The sequence below is a fragment of the Vipera ursinii genome (assembly GCF_947247035.1).
Source record: "Vipera ursinii genome assembly, chromosome: 1".
Classification (NCBI taxonomy): domain Eukaryota; kingdom Metazoa; phylum Chordata; class Lepidosauria; order Squamata; family Viperidae; genus Vipera; species Vipera ursinii.
The window spans coordinates 40,939,136-40,960,328 of record NC_139512.1 but is presented as its reverse complement, the minus strand read 5'-3'; the positions used below and the strand labels follow the sequence as shown (position 1 = coordinate 40,960,328).

The 21,193-nt window shown below is 39.5% G+C and overlaps 1 protein-coding gene across 3 annotated transcripts in view; it reads left to right on the top strand.

Moving 5' to 3' along the window:
* The window catches only part of UNC79 (unc-79 homolog, NALCN channel complex subunit), a gene marked incomplete at its 5' end in the record, with an annotated part of 150,964 nt that overhangs the window by 41,470 nt on the left and 88,301 nt on the right, over positions 1 to 21,193 (top strand). For all 3 annotated transcript variants that reach the window (XM_083379454.1, XM_083379453.1, XM_083379455.1), the window contains 8 exons: positions 4,276 to 4,399; positions 5,691 to 5,831; positions 7,946 to 8,170; positions 11,749 to 11,976; positions 13,334 to 13,475; positions 18,317 to 18,399; positions 18,704 to 18,852; positions 20,804 to 20,961. In XM_083379454.1, the coding sequence (XP_083235580.1) occupies positions 4,276 to 4,399; positions 5,691 to 5,831; positions 7,946 to 8,170; positions 11,749 to 11,976; positions 13,334 to 13,475; positions 18,317 to 18,399; positions 18,704 to 18,852; positions 20,804 to 20,961 (1,250 nt within the window). The remainder of the gene's footprint in view (positions 1 to 4,275; positions 4,400 to 5,690; positions 5,832 to 7,945; positions 8,171 to 11,748; positions 11,977 to 13,333; positions 13,476 to 18,316; positions 18,400 to 18,703; positions 18,853 to 20,803; positions 20,962 to 21,193) is intronic.

Sequence of the window (21,193 nt, the reverse complement as noted above, 5' to 3'; positions counted from 1 at the left end):
ACTTTGTAAATAGAATGCAGACATGAAATATGTTCTTTAACATATATGAAATTTCAAGCCCTTGGAGAAAATTCAGTTGCTTTTTCCATAAACATCATTACTGGATTGGGCCCAAAGTTTGAATTACAAGGAAGCACTTTCAAATTCTAAACCTCTTGAAATTGCTCCTTAGCCAAAGGTTTGATTACAGTGATTCAGGTCTTGGAGGCCTGTGAATGTTATTTAGGAACTTATAGGCTGAATATTAGTTCTTGATATTGATATATCGATAAAATTCCAAGTCGTAGAAGAGCAAGCACCTAAAACCATAATTCTTCATGGTATTGTGTAATCTTTATTTGCATCTTTTAAAAAAGGTGGGCAGTTAAAGAGTTGCAGTAATCGATGTATCACACCTTGATTTTGACTGTGGCGAGAGATGCTTATCTGTCTGTCTGTCTGTCTGTCTGTCTGTCTATCTATCTATCTATCTATCTATCTATCTATCTATCTATCTATCTATCTATCTTCAGTTGAATTTGAATTCCTTCCCATTTCATTATCAGTTCAGAATGGTTTACAAATGTAATACAAAAATAAAGGCAATATAAGCATCCATAAATTATATATTTATGTTACTTTCTAAAGAGGGAACTGTTGTGTAGCGGGTTCTTTGACGCAGGAATGAAGACGAGGCAAGTGAGTTCAGGAAAACATGGTTTATTGCTTGCAGAATCTGAACTGAGGAAATGGCTGTAACTAGCCGCAATATACATATAGCCTAGCCTCTAGGTGGCAGCCAATAGGTTTGAAGCAACCATTGCCGCCTAGGGATAGCCAATAACAGCACTGGAGACTTGTAGTCTGGGTTGCTGGAGAGCCGTTAGCTGCTCCAGCAACCTACGTGGTATTACTAATGAGCCCAATACATAACACCCTTCCCCTCTTAGATCAGACAATATTATAACACAAGTTAGTCTTAATGCAATTATCAAGACTCCTTATCAAAACAGTCTTAATAGTAGTAATAGGAAAAAAACCCATATGGGTTACAATGTTAATTAACGATGTCTGAATGAATAGGCTTCACTGACAGCACACTAGACAGTTAACATCATAGCACCTGAATGAATAGGCCTTCATTGACAGCACACCACACAGTTAACATCATAACGCTAGTTTCTGTAGTACAGTGGCAAGTTGCAATACAACAATATTATATGTCTTTATTTTACAACGTAATCAGCAAGATATGAAGGAGGCTTGTGTGCTCTAGTGGAACGTCTTGGAGTTCCAGTCACTTTGTGGTCTACCAGCTTATCCAGTGGGCTGGGTAGACCTGTGTCCCTTGGTGTTCCTGAGTCCAAGGGGATTAGATGCTCTCTGGTTGGCCTCTCCAGGTTGGCCCACCCCAGAGTCAGACTGATCAGCAGAGTAGGCACAGTGGTTGCTGAAGTCCGGTTGACTTGCTCCTTCAGGGGATCCATGTTGCATTCCTGGACTCCCCACTTCTCCCTCTGGTTCCTCCTCAGTTATGAAGGAAAAGTCCTGAGAGTCCATGTGAAGTTTGAGGATCTTGGGAGGGACTTATGATGCAGTCTTCACTTAGTGGCCATTCTGGAAACCGTTTTCTGAGTTGATCAATGTGGCATCTGACAACTCGCCCTCCCTCCAACCCCACTTCATAAGGCAGGGGCCTGGATGCTTTGGTAATTTGACCAGGAACCCACAGATTCCCATGACCATAGTTCCTGGCCCAAACCCAATCGCCCATTTGCAGCCCCCTAGGGGGTTTTGGTCGAGAGGCTTCTGCTGCCATTCTATCTGGATGCAACCTGTCCAGTTTAGTGATCAATCGCCTCCCCCAACGTAGTTCTGCAGGACTTTTGCCTGTAGCAGTGCAGGGCGTAAAATGCTGGCAGAGTAGAAAATCTGCCAATCTGTGATGCCAGTCACCTGTTACAATGCGCTTGAGTGATTCCTTCATTGTCCTCACCATGCGTTCAGCTTGACCGTTAGAAGATGGATGAAAAGGCGCAGACGTTGCATGTCTGATGAGATTATCTCTAAGGAAAGCCTGAAATTCAGCAGCAATGCATTGGGCCCCATTGTCTGATACTAAGACATCTGGCAACCCATGTGTGGCAAAGAGTTTTCTCAGCACCTGGATGGTCCTAGCAGTAGTCATGTTAGGAACTGGAATTACTTCCAGCCATTTGGAGTGGCTATCCACAACTATAAGGAAGAGTTGTCCTTGAAAGGGGCCAGCATAGTCTATGTGAATTCTAGACCAGGGAGTGTGCGTTTCCTCCCACCTATGAACTGGAGTCTGTGGCATTTCAGGCCTCGATTGCTGGCATGTATAACAACCATGGACTTGTGCCTCAATGTCCTTATCAAGACCAGGCCACCAAAGGTAGCTTCTAGCTAAAGCTCTCCTAGTCGGTTCTTCCGACTGGTGTTTGGGTGGCTGGTCTCTCTGGCGGGCTCTGCAAACCGCTGCGATGTGGTCTGTCCTTCTGCAAGCTTTGCACATGGCTGATCGGAATCTGCAATCGGTGTGAAAATGGTTGCTGCCGCACCCTTTACATTTAGGTAAGAGAACTGCCTTGTAAGTGTTCTCTTGCTGCTGGCTGTTGCGGTGTTGTGCATTGGGTTGCTTTTGGAGTCAGTTGATTCCAGGCTCTTCTTCCTCGGAAGATTCTTCGGTGCATTTGGTGTGCTCTTGGTGGACCGTTTCTTCATGCTTTGTCGTTTTGGTGGGCTGTACTGTTTGAACTGCACTCCCGGCGGCTTTGTCAGCTATTACTTCGTCTTGTGCTTCTGAAAACGTTAAGTTTGGTCTGGCAAAGAGTCTCTGTTGAAGCGTTTGGTTCCGTAGGCTGCAGACGAGCCGGTCTCGTAGTCTCTCTTCTAAGTTTGAGAATTTGCATAGGTGAGTGGCCTGCCTCAGGCCCGCGATGAATTCTGAAGCTGATTCACTGGTTTGCTGCACTCTCTGGTCAAACTTGAACCTCCAAGCCATTTCAGACATCTTGGGCTGGAAATGTTCGATTAGCTTCTTTCTGAGGTCTGCGTAGGAGATCGATTCTATCAGCATTGGAGCGAAGAGGTTCTTGGCCAAATCAAAGGTTGCTGGGCTGCACAGGCAGAGTAGCGTTGCGGCCTTCAGTCCTTCTTCCACGATCTGATTTGCCTGGAGGTAGTTTTCTACCTGGGACAAATAGGATGGCCATTCCTCTGGATTCTTCACGTCGAATTCTCGAAGTCTCCCGACCTTCGGCATTCTGTCTTTGCTGGTTCCTGCGGTTTCTTCCGAATCCTGCTTCCCAGGCTCAGGGAATGAGTCCACTGAGCACGAGGTCGCTAGCATAGCTTGCTAGCCAACCTTGGGGGGGGGGAAATGCCTTTTCCCTCCGGCGTGCGCTGCCTTCCCCTTGTAGACTTCAGCTCTTTTTCCAGGGAAACAGGATCCCACTTTCATCACCAGTGTTGTGTAGCGGGTTCTTTGGCGCAGGAATGAAGACAAGGCAAGTGAGTTCAGGAAAACTCATGGTTTATTGCTTGCAGAATCCAAACTGAGGAAATGGCTGTAACTAGCTGCAATATATAGTCTAGCCCCTAGGCGGCAGCCAATAAGTTTGAAGCAACCATTGCCACCTAGGGATAGCCAATAACAGCAATGGAGACTTGTAGTCTGGGTTGCTGGAGAGCCGTTAGCTGCTCCAGCAACCCACGTGGTATTACTAATGAGCCCAATACATAACAGGAACTATAAAAATTTAAATTTCCTAATGGTCAGGAATGTACACTACTGCAGCTTACAGGACTGATGGTCCTGTTTCACTGGAGATATTTGAGCAAAGGTGGAAAGTCATAAACAGAAACGCTATAATTCTATATTATTTGCACTGAACAAAGTTTGGATTAAAGGGGCCTCAACATTCTTTCTAAACTGACATTATAAATTCTTCTCCATTCTTTCATATATGTCAAACATTTTTCACTCTCCACTTCATGCTTCTCATAGAATCTTCTTACATAATTTCTTTTCAAAATTCCGTAGTACTATTGGCTCTTTTAATGACCACTAATTCGCATAGTTCCATTTGGAATTTATTCCAGTAAAAACTACTGCTATATGTCGTAGAACCTTTACATATATGTAATGTTTTCCTGTTCAGGTGTCTAGAATTGTTTAAGTGTCATTTTTATTTTTTTGTGGGCAGCCTTTGCTCTTTCTGACAGCCATCTTAAAGAACCTACTAATCAATCTTTTGTCTTTGTGCATTGTAGTAAAATGTTTGATATTGAGCTATGCCCACTCCCTTTTTCTCTGGAGGAAATGTTTGGCTTCATAAGCTGTCGATTCACAGGATATCCATCCTCTGTACAAGAACAAGCTCTGCTCTGGCTTCATGTGAGTGCTGACATATCTTTGCTCAAGTCATCCTATGGAAGCACATTCCAGTGTGTTGATTAGACATAGTTCCCAGATAGTATTGATTGTGTGCATCAACAAAATTTTAATATATACTAATCCTACTAATTATTTAATTTGTCTATCATGTTTTTTAATTATTAGTATTAATTAATATCCCAAGCAATATCCCAGGAAAACATTAGGTGGCTTCTATTGTTATTGTCTTGGAGCTACCTATGATGAAGCTTTGTGATTTGTGAGACATTTTCATAAAATACCTTACAAGGTTTGTACCCTTACTTCCTTTTGCTTGCCACCTGTTATGAAATTAATACAATCTCAAGAAATCATACAGAGGCATCTGATGCAGAGGCTAAGCAGATCAGCATTTGGTTTTGTCTGGTTAGAAAGCAATGTGGTCATTCTATACATAAGTTTTGTCATGACAGAAAGATGTACATTTAAGAAATTAAGGCTTCAGTAACAATTTTAGGTGACTTGCATTAAGAGTCTCTTTGAGGAAGCCAACCCCAAAGCAGAAGCTGGGTTCACATATATTAAGCCATGATTATTTGACTTTGATTTGTTGAACAAATAATAAAAAAATGGGTTTGTATGTTTTGCTAAACCAGACATGTCAAACACAAGGCCCGGGGGCCGGATCCGGCCCGCGAAGTGGTTTCATGTGGCCCGCGAAGCCATCTTGGAAACAGTGAGGGAACGGCCCCCACTGCCTTGGCCCTGGCCCAGAGACCCTCCTTCTGCCAGAGACCCTCAGATCTGTCCCACTCCTGCCCAGGCCCCCATAGGTACCCTTGATGTGAACCATGTAGAGCTGGCCACGCCCACCCAGTAGGCCATATGCACTCTAGCCACGCCCACCCATTAGGCCACGCCCACCCTGGCCATACCCACCCGGCCCCTTGAGGGCAACCGCAATGCTGATGTGGCCCTCAATGAAATTGAGTTTGACACCCCTGTGCTAAACCATAAATCTTAGTTTCAGTGGCACAATTAATATATCATACTACCGGTAAGCCTAGATCAATCTCACACAAACTTCATTAGTGTCATGTATAATCCACCCATAGGCTATAATACACAGTTCAGTTGATATCACACAGATATCACAGTTTCAACCCCCACGCTCTAGATCTTAATCTGTATATGGACTAAATTAAATGCTTGTTTTAAGTTCATTTTTCATTTTGACCTAGTTTCTAAAATATACACTAGCGCTTCAGTTTTTAGTTGAACCTGAGAACGCTGTCTTCTTCCTCTTTTTCAGGTGTTATCTGAATTAGACATTGTAGTTCCACTTCAGTTGGTAATCAGTATGTTTTCTGATGGTGTTAATTCTGTGAAAGAACTGGCAAATCAAAGAAAATCGAGAGTCAGTGAGATAATTGGGAATCTTGCAGCTCGAAGGGTAATTCATTACCAATTTCCTTTATAACAGGAGACACATTTTGCATTTATTTTTTGACTAAGTCAGTAAGTGCAATCAGTGAAAATGAAGTGTGATTAAACTGAAGTCCTTTGAAATGAACGGGGCTGAGCATGCAGTTAAGCATAAAACTGAACTTACTTAACAGGAAGGTCTGCTGAAGATTATAAATTTATTCATTGCAAAAAAATGCATTTGGAATCGGTTCAAAGTAGACAGGATGTTTTTTCGTAGAATTGGCAGTTATGTACATTTATTCATTTATTTACAAAAACCCACTAAATAGCAAATTTAGGTCTTTGACCTGGATCAGGACATTAATTATTAGGAGTGAAAGCTTAGTCATTTGCTATCTGCTGCAGTCCCAGTCTAGATCCCTCCATTCCTTATTCATATTATTTGTATATAGGGAGAAAAAATTCTAATAGAGGTTATAATGAATTCTGCAAATATTGCAAGTAGCAAGTGTGGAAGCATGAAATTGATGGGACACCAGTAGGTGTTAAAAAGTTCTGTTATGAAAAAAAGGATTGTCCCTCCATCAGTCTTAGTTATCATGGCCAACTATAAAGGATTCTGAGCGTTTCAACATAATTTCAGTTGGAGGGTTGTAAAATATAAATATAAAATATATTGAACTATATCCCCCTGGCAGGACCTAAACTAATTTTTTAGAAAACACGTCCTGCTTGTTTAAACTGTATATACCAGGGGTAGGCAACCTTGGCTCTTTTATGACTCGTGGACTTCAACTCCCAGAATTCCTGAGCCAGCTGGCTCAGGAATTCTGGGAGTTGAAGTCCACGAGTCATAAAAGAGTAACCTTCCAAACAGAGGTGTCTATGGGTATTTTAAACCTATATAAAAAGTTTATAAAAAACACAAACTACTTACCTCAGTAGGCTAAATAAGCAATTAAAAGAATTAAACCAGCAATTGGATAGCAGAAATCAGGGTGATTCACATGATTCAAATATTAGAACTGCAAAAATCTGTAGCCTGCTAGATGGTAGGAAAAGAACTTTTATGTACTTCTCTGTTACCTTCTTATGATTGTTTGGATTTTTATACCTCAAATGTCACTCCAATTAAAAAGAATGAATAAAACGGGGAATACTGTCAGGAGAATCCATAGGTCTTAAAGTTGCCAAGGTTGGATTCCCCTACATTAGAACAAATTAAGATTTAACAGTAAAAGTTTTAATAGAACTGTTTTTGCCTTGCCTCAAGAAGACAATAGAACTCCCTTGGGGGAGATGCTTCATCTCTATATATTCTCATGGAAGGGTACCAAGCATCTTTTAGGCCTCGGAGAGAAATACACGAGAAAGGATGCTCCTTTAGATATGTCAAATGTAGTTTGGCTGTTTGTCGCATCATTTTACTAAGACTTAAGATGCACCTAATTTGTGCCACTTAACTGTTCCATCAGTCATGAATGGAACAATTCAGTGGCACCTAAAACAGCTAAATGGGATCTCTGAAAAGCATTTTGGAATACAATGACCCTGTTGTTACTAAATCATGTTTTTTCTGCTTTTATGACTGCTTTGTTAGTAGCAGGTAACACTGTATCTTCACACTGGGAAAAATGTGTCTTCTGCACAATTCTATCATGAAATAAATGTATTTTCCTAAATTAAGCATATAGGACAGTGATGGCAAACCTTTTAGAGACCGAACGTCCAAACTGCAACCCAAAACCCACTTATGTATCGTTGGGTGCTGGGTGGGCATGGCCCATTGGGTTGGTGTGGCCCATTGGGTGGGCTTGGCCCATTGGGTGGGCGTGGCTGCGGTGGTAACGGCAGACTGGGAAAAAGTTCAATCAATCCCAACTTTTTGAGATTTTTTTTCCTGTGAGAAGTTGAAATTGATTGATTGAACCTTTTTTTTTTGCACACAGCAGCGGAGGCCTAAAGTGAAAAGGTTTTATAAAACCCAGCTGAAGGCCTAGGACTGGGGTGATGCGCGTGCCCACAGAGAGGGTTCTGCGTGCCACCTGTGGCACCCGTGCCATAGGTTCGCCACCATGGATGTAGGAGCTCGCTGTCTCGTATGTTATTTTAGTTATTTGGTTATTTGGTTCCCTCTAGGTGAGCATTGCTTCCGATCCAGGGCACAGAGTTCAGCATAATACACTGAGTCCATTCCCAAGTCCATTTCAGAGTCCATTTCGCAGCCCCATGCATAGCCCTTTCCGCAGTCCTTTCAAAAATTTTGGACACCCTGGAGGAGGAAGGACCATTGACTTTGACAGTGATGATGATGAAATGAATTTGAGTTGTTTCATCCTGATGTTTGATCTCATCTTGAAGCAGGTAAATAGTCTACATCCCAATATTGTAAACATGGTCAGTAACAGAATCCAGTTATAACCATATCTTGTTTGGGAACATTTTAAAGAACCTCTTAGTGTTTTATATAGGTGCCAATTTGCAAGCCAGAGATTATTTATATGCATCCAGAAAGATTCAGTGGTATTCAAATTTTGGGGGTCAAGAGTTCACTAGGCCTGGGTGAGTCCTCTTGGCCTTTTGGTGAACCCAAGAAACTAAAACCATACTACTTTTTTCCAGCTGATAGGCATCATGATCCATGGTACAATAGCCCAGATATTTTAACAAATCAAAATATCATGAGATTCTGTGACTATTTAATTTGCTGGCTGGGTGGAGGGTTTCTGGAGAGCTAGAAAAGGATCGTTAATAACCTGCTCTAATGTTGGATGGCTATGTAGTGTAATTGATAAATATTGATTGAAAATTACTGATTTCACACAACATACTGTCAGGAATTTGAATCTGAGTCAAAGATCTATATTTAGTTTAGTTATTTATTAAATTTATATGGCATTCATTTTGCAGTTTGAGGCAACTTTGTTCAGCTGAATCCTATATTCAGCCCAAAATTCAATAAAAACAATCCTTTGGAGATGCAGCATTCAGGATGTAAATAGTCAATTGCTCAATTGACTTTCCCTATCAAAACCTCCTACAGCTTTCTTCATGCATCTTTTAGAAGGACTGTGGATTGCTTCAAATACATACTTCTAGTTAACGAAGCTTCAGTTGAATTATCCAGTCAAAACAGATTTACAGATTGAAGCAGATTTACTGCTACACAGCAAAGCAAATCAGGTGGCTAGTCATCTCTATCCTGATTTCCTTCTGTATGGTCTAGGTATCTCTGGCAATGCTAGTCTGGTTTTGTTGCTCTGCTAACTAACTGAGAGTGTTGCCAGTAAGGCACAGCCCTGATACAATTCAATTCCATCCAGAAGAGGCCTTGCCAATGTGTCCTGCCCAGCCTGAAATAAAGGAAACCCAAGTTGCGGGTGAACCTTTCCAGGAGGAATGAATCTTGCCAGCCAGATATTATAGTGTATTGTAACTCTGCTAAAGGGACGCGGTGGCTCAGTGGGTTAGGACGCTGAGCTTGTAGATCAGAAGGTCAGCAGTTTGGCGGGTTGAATCCCGAGTGCCGCATACATAGCAGAGTGAGCGCCTGTTACTCGTCCCAGCTTCTGCCCACCTAGCAGTTCGAAAGCACGTAAAAATGCAAGTAGAAAAATAGGGACCACTATGGTGGGAAGGTAACAGCGTTCAGTGTGCCTTTGGTGTCTAGTCATGCCGGCCACATGAACACAGAGACGTCCTCGGACAAGCGCTGGCTCTTCGGCTTTGAAACGGAGAGTCGGAAACGACTAGCACGCATGTGCGGGGGAACATTTACCTTTAAGTCTGCTAAAGGCAGGAAAATGGAGGCAGAAAAGCTAACTCCTTAGGGGCGCCCTTAAGGAAGGGGAAGCCTGTGGACATTTATTGGGGCTGTTTATTTAATTTCTTTTAACTTTTGTATTGTTGTTTTTATTGTTTTTAGCCGCCCTGAGTCCTTCGGGAGATAGGGCGGCATATAAGTCCCAAAAATAAATAAATAAATAAAATTATGTAGTTTTCTGTGGAGCTATATAGAAATGGGATTTTTTTTTCAATTTACCAATCTAGTCTACAGCCCTGGTGTTCCCTACCTATATATTAATAAAACATGGCTCTATTTGGCATCCAGATCCAGACAAGGCTAGTGCTAAGTGTTGCCAATTGCTGAGTATTTTACCATCTTTACTATTATCATTTTCTCTCCAGACTATCAAAAGCAGCTTCAACTATTTTAATGTTTTCCTGTTATAATGAATCTAATAAAAAGATTGAATCAACAATCTCAAAGTAGTTTAATCAGTTTAAAATTGAATGTCAAACTGCAACTCAAATGGAATCATACCTGTTTTAACAATTTCAAGCTGAAATTGAATCACACTGAATCACAGTGATTCATACAGGCTTTATTTTTAATATGGAGAAGTAGTTTTATAATTCTCATCTCTGTGTTGTATATTATGATTTGTCTGAACATACTGTGTAAGCCAGTTTTGGGAAATGAGTACCATGGAATCTGTGCTACATTCATATGCCAAAAATATTACATATACAATCTTCTTTTTAATCTGAATTCAGGTCAGATGGATGTCTGATTAATTTATTCAGCTAGCTAGAACAAGAACAAGAAGAACTGGAACAATAAGAGACAATGTGATTTAGCTAGACTCTTTTGTAGTGGGTGGCTATAATAAATCTAATTAATGATAAGGATCAGTGCTTTTTTTGTAAAAGAAAAAGGTGCCGGAACTCAAACATGTCATACAACCCGCCATGCCTACCCTACAAGGTTCCATCCAAAAAAGGTGCCGGAACTCCGTTCTGAGAGTTCTATGAGAAAAAAAGCCCTGATAAGGATTGAGATGGATTGGGCCTGGGAAGCCTCGTGTTCAAATTCCCATTCAACAATAGAACTGGCTGGGGTGATATTTTTTTTTGACACAACTATTATGTCTCAGCACAATCTGTCTCACCAGTTTGTTATGAGGATAAAAATCAGGCAGACTTCCCATGTGCAATATTGTAAACTCACAAAAGAAAGACAAGATATAAAGACAAGACATAAATGTAATAGTAAGATCTTGGTGACCCATAACCACACTGTAATCACTACTGAACTGGACTATTTATTTGTCAACATTCTTAAACACCCATCTCCCACATAGAGGGGTTCAATGCAATGTGTCCTATACAGTTAGTGCAGAATACAGAAGTCATATTCCTAACTGGGAAAACCCATTGTTATGTCCATCTAGCAGTCACTACATTGGCTACTAACAGGTTTATTAGCTCAATTGAAACACTATTTTTAACCTATAAAGCCCCATAAGATATAGCACTGTATTATAACTACTTTACCAAATGTAACACTGTACATCTGATCCAGTCACCAATTGAGATCTGATTGAAGGTTCTATGGCCAGGGGAAGTAAGAGACATTAGACTATGAGTGAAACCTAATTGCAGAACATAATATAGTATTGCAACCTTTAGTAGTCCACAAGCAGCTGTTTTGTGAACAGCTGTTTGACAGGAAGAAATTCAACTAAAACTAATTTTCAAAGGGAATAGTAACAAGTCCCTTGTTGATTTTGTTTTGTCTGTTTTTCAGCTATTCAAATACATGGAGCTTTTCAGAGCCGATGTGCTGTTGTATATTAGTTAGTAGACTAATTTAGTTAGTTGGACCAGGGCTAGGATGACCTAAATTAAAATACATACAGAGCCATGGAAGATGATTCAGTGTGTATGTGTGTGTGTGTGTGGGGGGGAAGTTGTGGAGTAAAATTGGAGGGAAATGTATTATGTATGCTTTCTTGAGCTCCCAGAGAAAAGATAGGACATAATATAAATAATACATTAAAAGCACCTTTAAGAGGGTACTCTTCTATTGATTTTACCCTTTGCCAATATTTATATATCAGTTACTTTGTTATTGATTCCTCCTAAAATGTGTTTTTCAGATGGAATTACAAGATGATGGCATTACCTTGGGCTTGGAGAACAGCATTTCCAAAGACATAATTTCTATCATCAACAATGTATTCCAGGCCCCCTGGGGTGGCTCCCATATTTGTCAAAAAGAGGAAAAGGCAGTAGAATGCAATTTGTGCCAATCTAGTATCTTGTGCTATCAGCTGGCTTGTGAACTCTTGGAAAGATTAGCCCCCAAAGAAGAAATCAGACTGGTGGTAAGCAAATTAAAGAAAGGATCTAAAAAAGTATCCAGAAAAATTCCTATTGTATTTATATATCTAGGTCATGACTGTGATATTTTTGCCTTCTGTGTTCCATATGTTGAATATACAATATGCTATTTGATTTGTGCAAAAATCTACATAAAAATCCAATGGGTGTATTAACTTTCAAGTTCTCAAGGCCCCATTCAACAGCAACTAAAAAGGGTATAGAATACCAACTGTCACTGTTCAAATGTTGCTACATTTCCTAAATTTAATTACTATTAGATTGGTAAGGTTGCTGGGAGATGTAGTTCAGGAACATCTGGAAGGTCATCATTTTTTTTCACCTTAATAGTGAAAAAGTCCTGAACTTATGTCTAGTTGCTCAACAACTGTTCAAAGTTAAATGGACTCAAAAAAGTTACATACAACCTGTCCTTGAAGTTATATCCTCTGCATCACTCCCATGGTCACATTTCAGGCACTTGGCAACTGATTCATATTTATGACCAGTTGCAGCAGCCCACAGTCACATGATTGTGTTTTGCATCTTCTTTTCCATCCAAAAAAATGCCAGTTGGATAAACTGGATTTGGACTCATGACAATGTGATTCACTTATTGACCAGTGATTCACTTAACAACCACAATAAAATGCCCATAAAAATCAAGTCCAGACATGTGGTGACTTGATTTATTACCACAGTGACTTACGACCAAAATTCTCAGTTCAGATGTGGTTGTATGTCGAGGACTACCGGTAAAAGCAAGGATCCTATTTTTGTTCAAAGATTACAAAGAACAATAAAACTGAGTGAAAATGGGATGCTCTGTAATGACGTTGAAATATAGTAAACAATTTTTACACAATTATTACAAATTGTTTAAAAAACATGGTTGCTTCTCCTACTCTGACTCTCAGCCATAGCAGCGTATAAATGTCAACTTTGTGAAGGGTGAGACATAATTCTTGTAGGGCTTTCTTGTCTGGTTGATGGTTATAAAAATATGCAAAAGATAAAATTGAAAGGTCTAGTATCTGTTGATTAGTCTTAGTTCTGTATGTAAAGTATTTGTAGGAGATGACGAGGCTGAGCTCGAGGGAGGGGTCAAATTCACCATCAGTCATTTGTTCATGCGCACCCACAAGAGATCTAAGTCCAGCCCACCTTAAATTCCTTTTTATCCTTAAGTCCTGCAAATTTCCCTTGACTGTTAATAGCTCAGATTCTTGTAGAGAGTTTAAGCTTGCAATAAACCTTTATATGCATTTGAACTGCCTGAATCTCCAGACTTCCCTGGCACTTGACTGTATGTTGCCCTGAAATATGTACATGTGGATCCTGAACATTATTTTTTATTTGAAGGAACCGACAGATAATTTAGAGGACAGTCTTCTTGATTCCAAACCAGAGTTCATTATAGGAACCGAAGGGGATGCGAAAAACAAATCTGCCCAAGAGCATGGAGAAAACCCAGGGAACCACACAGTAGCAACAGAAAATACAGGTATTATTTTTTAAAAATGTTAAACTTAAAATACTATAATGATCAAAATTGAAAGATAGCCAATACCTATTATAACTTGCCTCAATCTCACGATTCTCTCTCTCTCTCTCTCTCTCTCTCTCTCTCTCTCTCTCTCTATATATATATATATATATATATATATATATATATATATATATATGTGTGTGTGTGTGTGTGTGTGTGTGTGTGTGTGTGTGTGTGTGTGTAAATATATATGCATACATTCCTACATACACCCCATAAATAACAGAAACATTGCTAATTTGAACTCACTTTCCACTTGTCATTTCTGACACTTCATTTCCCTTCATTCCCTTTAATAAATATTGATATCAACTGAGATTAGCCCCAGAGAGGCATCGTGAGATCATTCATTCTAATGGTAGGTTAGCCTCCCATTACCAGTGGTTTTCCAGGCCCTGAACTGAACTGCCTGCCAGAAAGGTAGAAAATTCCCCTCCAGAAACCAGTAACATCCTTTAGGCCCCTGGAATAGAGCATGTGAACCAACATAGTGAAAAATGAAATGAATTGACTGGATTGACAACTTAGACATCAATTAAATTAAATGGAACGCAATTGGACAGTCAGAAGATATTTCTCAAAACACAAAAACAAAGTAGGAACAGTACTGCTTTTATAGGAAGGATATAGCAAGGACAGTATTTGAGTATAGTGCAATCACTGGCTTTATAATCAAGTTCAATCTGAAACTGGCAGAAGATCCAAGCAAGATGCGCTGCTTGTGATTGGAGATTGAAGTGCTAACATCAGCAGTAACTACGAAGGAAAGTGTAGCTGGATTTTCACTTTAGCAAGCAAGGGTAAGGCTTGCTAAAGTGAAATGAAGCAGGAAAACAACTTATCAATGATTTCTGCATTGCTGACACAATGCTCCAATACAGGTAGTCCTTGACTTACAACCATTTGTTTAAGGAATATTTGAAGTTACAATGGCAGTGAAAAAAGTGAGTTATGATAGTTTTTCACACTTATGACCATTACAGCATCCTCATGGTCATGTGATCAGAATTTGGACACTTGGCAATTGGCATGTATTTATGACTGTTGCAGGGTCCCAGAGTCATGTGATCCCCTTTTGTGACATTCTGACAAGCAAAGTCAATGGGGAATCCAGATTCACTTAACAACCATGTTACTAACTCAACTACTCCAGTGATTCATTTAACAACTGTTTGTTGTAAAATGGGACAAAACTCAACAACTGTCTTGCTTAGCAAGAGAAATTTTGGGCTCTAATAGGGTCATATGTTGAGGACTACCTGTAATCAGAATGGTTTCCATGTATGTGAACTTTATCAGATTGAATTCACAGAAATCAAATTGACTATATTATTGCTCCAGGGAAGTAGAAAACTCAGTTATACAGCAAAGAAATGGCCAGGGGCTGACTGTGGAAGAGATCATGAACTGCTCATATGAAAGCTCCCAATTAAGCTAAAGAAAAAAGCCAACTGGTTTCCATTTATGATCTTGAGCATATACCCACCAGTTTTAAGGAGAACATCAGAAATCACTTTGAAGTTCTGAATCTTATGTATAGAGAACCAAAAGAACTGTAGCATGAAATTAAACGCGTTGTTAAGAATGAATGTGAAAATCAGAAGGATACAGGAATTTATGGAATAGCTACAGAAATATTCCAAGCAACTGAAGAAGAATCTGTAAAGATCATATCCAAACTATGCCAACCTATATTTCAATACTAAAAAAGGAGAACCAACAAAGTATATGTTGAAATTATTCCATATTCTTAATTTCACCATGCTAGCAATGCTTAAGATCATTTAACACAAATTAGAGCCCTACACAGAGAGGCAGAAGATGCCAGATGTTCCAGCTGGCTTCAGAAATTGAAAATTATTTTCAAGCTTTAGTGATGAAAGTCAAGGAGGATAGTGGAAAAAAAATGGGACTATTAAATGTAAAGAAGACCAAACTAATGACAAGTACAGTAATCAGTCTTAGAATGGCAATGAAGATACTTAAATAGTATATGAGTTCTGCCTTTTATAATCAACTTTCAACAGTTAAGGAACCAGAAGTCAAGAAAATATGCTGTAAACCAGCAGTGAAGAACTTGGAAAAATACTTAGTTATCATGCTGTGTCTAAACTTACAAAGATCATAACTATGTAGTTAATGGTTTTCCCAGTTTTACACTATGGAAGCAAAAGATGAATGAATGAACCTTTATTATCAAAGTACAATATGTATACAGTGAGATTGGTTGAGTCTCCCTTCATGCCACCACCACCACAACTCACAGTGACAACAAACCCACCATCTCGTTACACCATGTGAGCTAATTGCACAACACACCGGCCTTGCAAGTCAATCATACATAGAGTTATTTCCTGTTCAGGAGCCTGACAGCCCATGGATTATAAGCTGTTCTTCAGCCTGTTGGTACGGCTGGCAATACTTCTATATCTCCTACCCGATGGTAGGAGAGTAAAGAGTAAAGAGGTACCGACCAGGGTGTGACTCGTCCCTGAAGAAGGAAAATAGAAAGAATTGGTGCTTTTTTTGTAAAAGAAAAAGGAGCCAGAACTCACATATGTCATACAACCTGCCTTGCCTACCCTAAAGGTTCCATCCAAAAAAGGTGCCAGAACACTGTTCTGGGCATTCTATGACAAAAAAGCCCTGGAAAGAATATTAACGTATTAGGTTGAAGAAGACTCTTTAAAACATCGTGTATATTAAAAAGCAAACAAATAGTTCATTCAGCAAATTAATCCAGAATTACCATCTGAGGCACAAATGACTAGTCTTACATTATCCTACTTCGGACTTGTACTTTGTACTGAAGATCTAGTTCTCTGGAGAAGTCTATCATGCTGGGAAAGATAGAAGGAAAGAGACGAGGAGGACCAACAGAAAGCAGATGGACTGTTTCAGTGGCAATGGATACAGCCTACTTATAGTGCAGATATATAACAGGCATTCAATTTTTAACAAGAAATCAAACTTTTGTCTTACAAAATCGTACTGATTTCGTCTCAACCAATTCATAATTTGAAAATGAGCAAATAATGTTCAGTCCAGGATTTTAAGTTCAAAGTAGTAGATATTTTCCCAAATTTTTCATATTTTGGGAGGGCTCCGTTTCAAGCTCAGAAAATTTTTACAAACTGATACATTTCATGTTTACAGGTCATGATTCAAGATTGCATTAATATCTTTCAGCCTTTTTTACTTTCACAAACTGACACTAACAGTAGTGAAAATATTACAATGAAATGGGATTACTAATGAGCAAGTTCCCATTGTAGCAAAAGCTTCTGAAGTATATTAAATCTCCAGGATGAAAATTATTATATATAACCCTTTTTAAACATCTGCTGATGTGACGTTGTATCATCTTAAACTCAGAAGAGATATAAGAGGCAGTATTGGCTCACTAAAATAGGATAATCCAAGTCTACCCTAAATTTCCACAATCTGTTTTAATCATACCTTTCAGTTGTCTATGAAAAGAGTTTATGTATTTAGAGTCTTCTAAAACATTTTCCAATAAAACAAACAATTTGTGGTCAGAAGTTGCTGATGATGCATCAGGACCAAACTGAATAGTCAAAAGATATTTATCTACTTATATGCTGTTCTAGTCCAAGGCCATCCAGTCCAGTCCATCATTTTTCAATAATAAATTTAAAAAGTAATCAGTACAACAAAAATAACAGCAAACCCAATGCCCAAGGAACAACAACCACTTACATAAAATATACATGGCTGTCCTTCCTGCTGGGTCACAGCATCCTTCTCTGAATGAATAGGAAAAATGAATGCTTTTATGAAAAGGATCCATGCAGATAGTCCTCAATTTGCAATAGTAATTGAGTCTGGAATTATGGTTGTTAGTCATTGTGATCATACAACATGGCAACATGTGACTAGACACAGTTATGGCTATTTTTTATGATGGACATTAAATAAACACTGCGGTTGTTAACTGAATCCATTTTCCCCAATGGATGTTTTCCCCCAGAAACTGAAATAAACACCAGAAAGCGCTAAAAACATCACAAATTGAGGTCACATGAGATGGATTACTGTAAATGACCATAAAAATGAGTCAGTTGCTAAGCACCCCAAATATGCTCAGGGATGTAACTTCAAACATGGGACAGAAGTAACCATGGGGAAGTCGACTGTAATCTTGTCATTAAGAAACCGGTTGTAAATTGAGGAATATCTGTATGCCAAAGAAAAAAGAGGAGATCATAGTATTCAGTAAATGGCAATATCCTCAAATTTAAAATGGAAACAATAATGGAAAAATAATAGAATAAAACAGAAAAAGAAAGGAAAAACACCGACTATCGTGTGAATTCCTAGATGGAGCCTTCCCCCATTTCTATGTGGGGATCTTTTAAAAAAATTAAATGTGAACCAAATGGTCTGTCGTTCTGTTCCCATCCAGATTAATTGATCAGCACCTTCTGGATCAGGTAATATTTCCACTCTTAGGTCAAGAATGTCTGGAAAAAGGGTAACACAACATCTGAAAATGGTATTAATGGGGGTTTCAGAACTATGCTATCCAGTCTATTAGAACTGAATTCAAGTAATGATTATTTCACCAGCTGGAAGGTCTGCATGCCCTGGAGGACTTTTTTTTACAAATAATGAAAAGCCATTAAAGTATCAAAGCTCTATGCCCCTAAATTTAATACCAGAGTGATACAGAGTTTTGGATATACTCAGTGCAAAAAAAATATAGGTGGGAATCATAAATAAACGGTTTCAACTTATTTTTCAGAAATATTGTAATCTTTTATGTTAATTTTTAGCACCCATAAAAAATGACACCGAAAGGAAATTTTGTTACCAGCAGCTCCCAGTGACCTTGAAACTCATATACACAATATTGCAGGTAAGTTTCACTTTTAGTTTTTATTTCAAAATATCTTTACGAATTTAATAATTTAGAACTCAAACTCAATAAGGCACCACTTTTAGGACATACAATTCTAAAAAAAAAAGCTACGCATCAAAAAGTGAAAAAGAATAGCACTTAGATAAATTTGATCTTCCTTCGCTATATCTACTAAATCAAGTTATGTTTCAGTTGTTACAATTTTGGTTTATTTCAGAGTGTTTGAAATTTATTATTTTTGTATGGAATCCAAAATTAATTTTACCATACTTTATTTATCTCTTTACCAAATTTTGCACAGGAAATGGCACGTTTTGAAGAGCCAGATATTCTCTTTAACATGCTTAACTGCTTGAAGATTCTTTGCCTTCATGGGGAATGCTTATACATTGCAAGGAAGGACTATCCTCAATTCCTAGCATATATTCAGGACCATATGCTGATTGCCAGGTATAAATTTTATCAAGAGGAGGTTTAATAAGTTCATAGGTATACACAAACAAGTATTGGTGGCCATAAATCAGTGGTTTTATTTTTGGTGCAATCTGGACTGAAATTGTTTAATATATTAAATCAATATATAGGTGGATAAAGGCTGGAGCTATACCCATCAGTAGTCCAAAGCAATGTTTCTCAACCTTGGCTGGGTGGGGAATTCTGGAAGTCAAAGTCCCCACATCTTAAAGTTGCCAAAGTTGGAAAACACTGGTCCAAAGCATGATTGAACAACCATGTATTCTGACACTTAAGCCTGCTATGGAGTTTCTCTGCTGGATAATTGGATTTTGGAACTGCCCTTTCAGTTTTCCATAGTGCTCTAGGGAACTTGATTAAAAGAGCATTAAGGTAAAGGTAAAGGTAAAGGTTCCCCCGCACATGTGTGCTAGTCGTTTCCGACTCTAGGGGCCGGTGCTCATCTCCGTTTCAAAGCCGAAGAGCCAGCGCTTGTCCGAGGACGTCTCCGTGGTCATGTGGCCGGCATGACTAGATGCCAAAGGCGCACGGAACGCTGTTACCTTCCCACCGTAGTGGTCCCTATTTTTCTACTTGCATTTTTACGTGCTTTCGAACTGCTAGGTTGGCAGAAGCTGGGACGAGTAACAGGCACTCACTCTGTTACGCGGCACTCGGGATTTGACCCGCCAAACTGCCGACTTTCTGATCAACAAACTCAGCGTCCTAACCCACTGAGCCACCACGTCCCTTAAAAGAGCATTGTAGTGAATTAAAAATTACTTAAGATGTCTGCAGTTGGTTATAATAATGCTGTTGATGCCATAAAATACAAATAGATTGTCAGAGGGCATTTTCCCCAGATTCCTTCGCATCTGAAGTACAAAATTGTAGATGTCAGACAAGACAGATTCATTCAGAGTCACAGGATTTGAACTAAGAGAATTGAAATCAATTCTACTTTAGAGCCAAAAGTTAAAACAGCTTAGAAAAAAAAAGGTAATGATCTACTTTTCCAGAATTCTTCTCTACAATGGCATTGATGCAAATATAATATCCTATTTGTGTCTTGCTAGATCTCTTCCACCATAAAGGGAAAAAAGTTAAGACCAAAAGATGCAACTTATTTCTGATTCCTAATTAAAAAGTACCATTTAGGGAACAGAGTTGCACAGCTAGGGGGACAAAATCTTTACCACATCTTTATGGGCATAGAAATTATTGATTGCAGAAATCAGTTTATTTATTTATTTTATTTATTTAGTTATATTTATATACCGCCCTATTCCCTGAGGACTCAGGGCGGTTTACAGGGAATTAAAAATCCAAAATACAAAAATTAAGAATCAAATTAAAAATATTAAATTGACCCTGTACTCAATTAAAAAAGAACCCCAAATTAAAAATTTCTCCTCAGTCTGGGCCCGAGAGCTCGAAGAGCCAGGTCTTCAGGCCCCGGCGGAATGATCGGAGGTCGGGGGCAGTTCTCAGCTCCACCGGCAGCTGGTTCCAGAGGGCAGGCGCTCCCACCGAGAAGGCCCTATCCCTGGGTGTCACCCGCCGGCAATCTCTTACCGGCGGGACCCTGAGCAAACCCTCCCTGTGGGAGCGCACTGGGCGAAAGGCGTTTGATGCCGGCAGCAGGTGTTCCCTCAGATATCCCAGACCCAGGCCATGTAGGGCTTTATAGGTGATAACCAGCACCTTGAATTTCACCCAGAGGGCAACCGGAAGCCAATGCAGCTCACAGAGTAGAGGTGTTACATGGGAGTATCGGGGAAACCCCCATTACAACTCGCACGGCCGCATTCTGCACCAGTTGAAGCCTCCGAGTGGTCTTCAAGGGCAGCCCCATGTAGAGAGCGTTCTGCTTGATGTAGCAGAAACTAGTAATCTATGGAATCATGATCATGTGTTCTGACTTGCCTCCTCTCTCATCTGTCCTCAGCTTATGGAGAGTTGTAAAATCGGAGTTCTCCCAGCTTTCTTCACTAGCAGTACCACTCCTTCTCCATGCACTTTCATTGCCTCATGGAGCTGATATTTTCTGGACAATCATCAATACCAACTTCAACAGCAAAGACTGGAAAGTTAGATTTGAAGCAGGTATGTCTTTTGACAGATGAGATCTATTGTTCAAAAATGTACACATTTTAAGGAAAACTTCCCTGAAATGTTAGTGAATTTCCCTGCAAATTATGTTGGTATAAGTAAAAGCACTTGGACTGCAAGGCGATCAAACCAGTCAGTCCTAGAGGAGATCAACCCTGACTGCTCTTTAGAAGGCCAGATCCTGAAGTTGAAACTCAAATACTTTGGCCACCTAATGAGAAGGAAG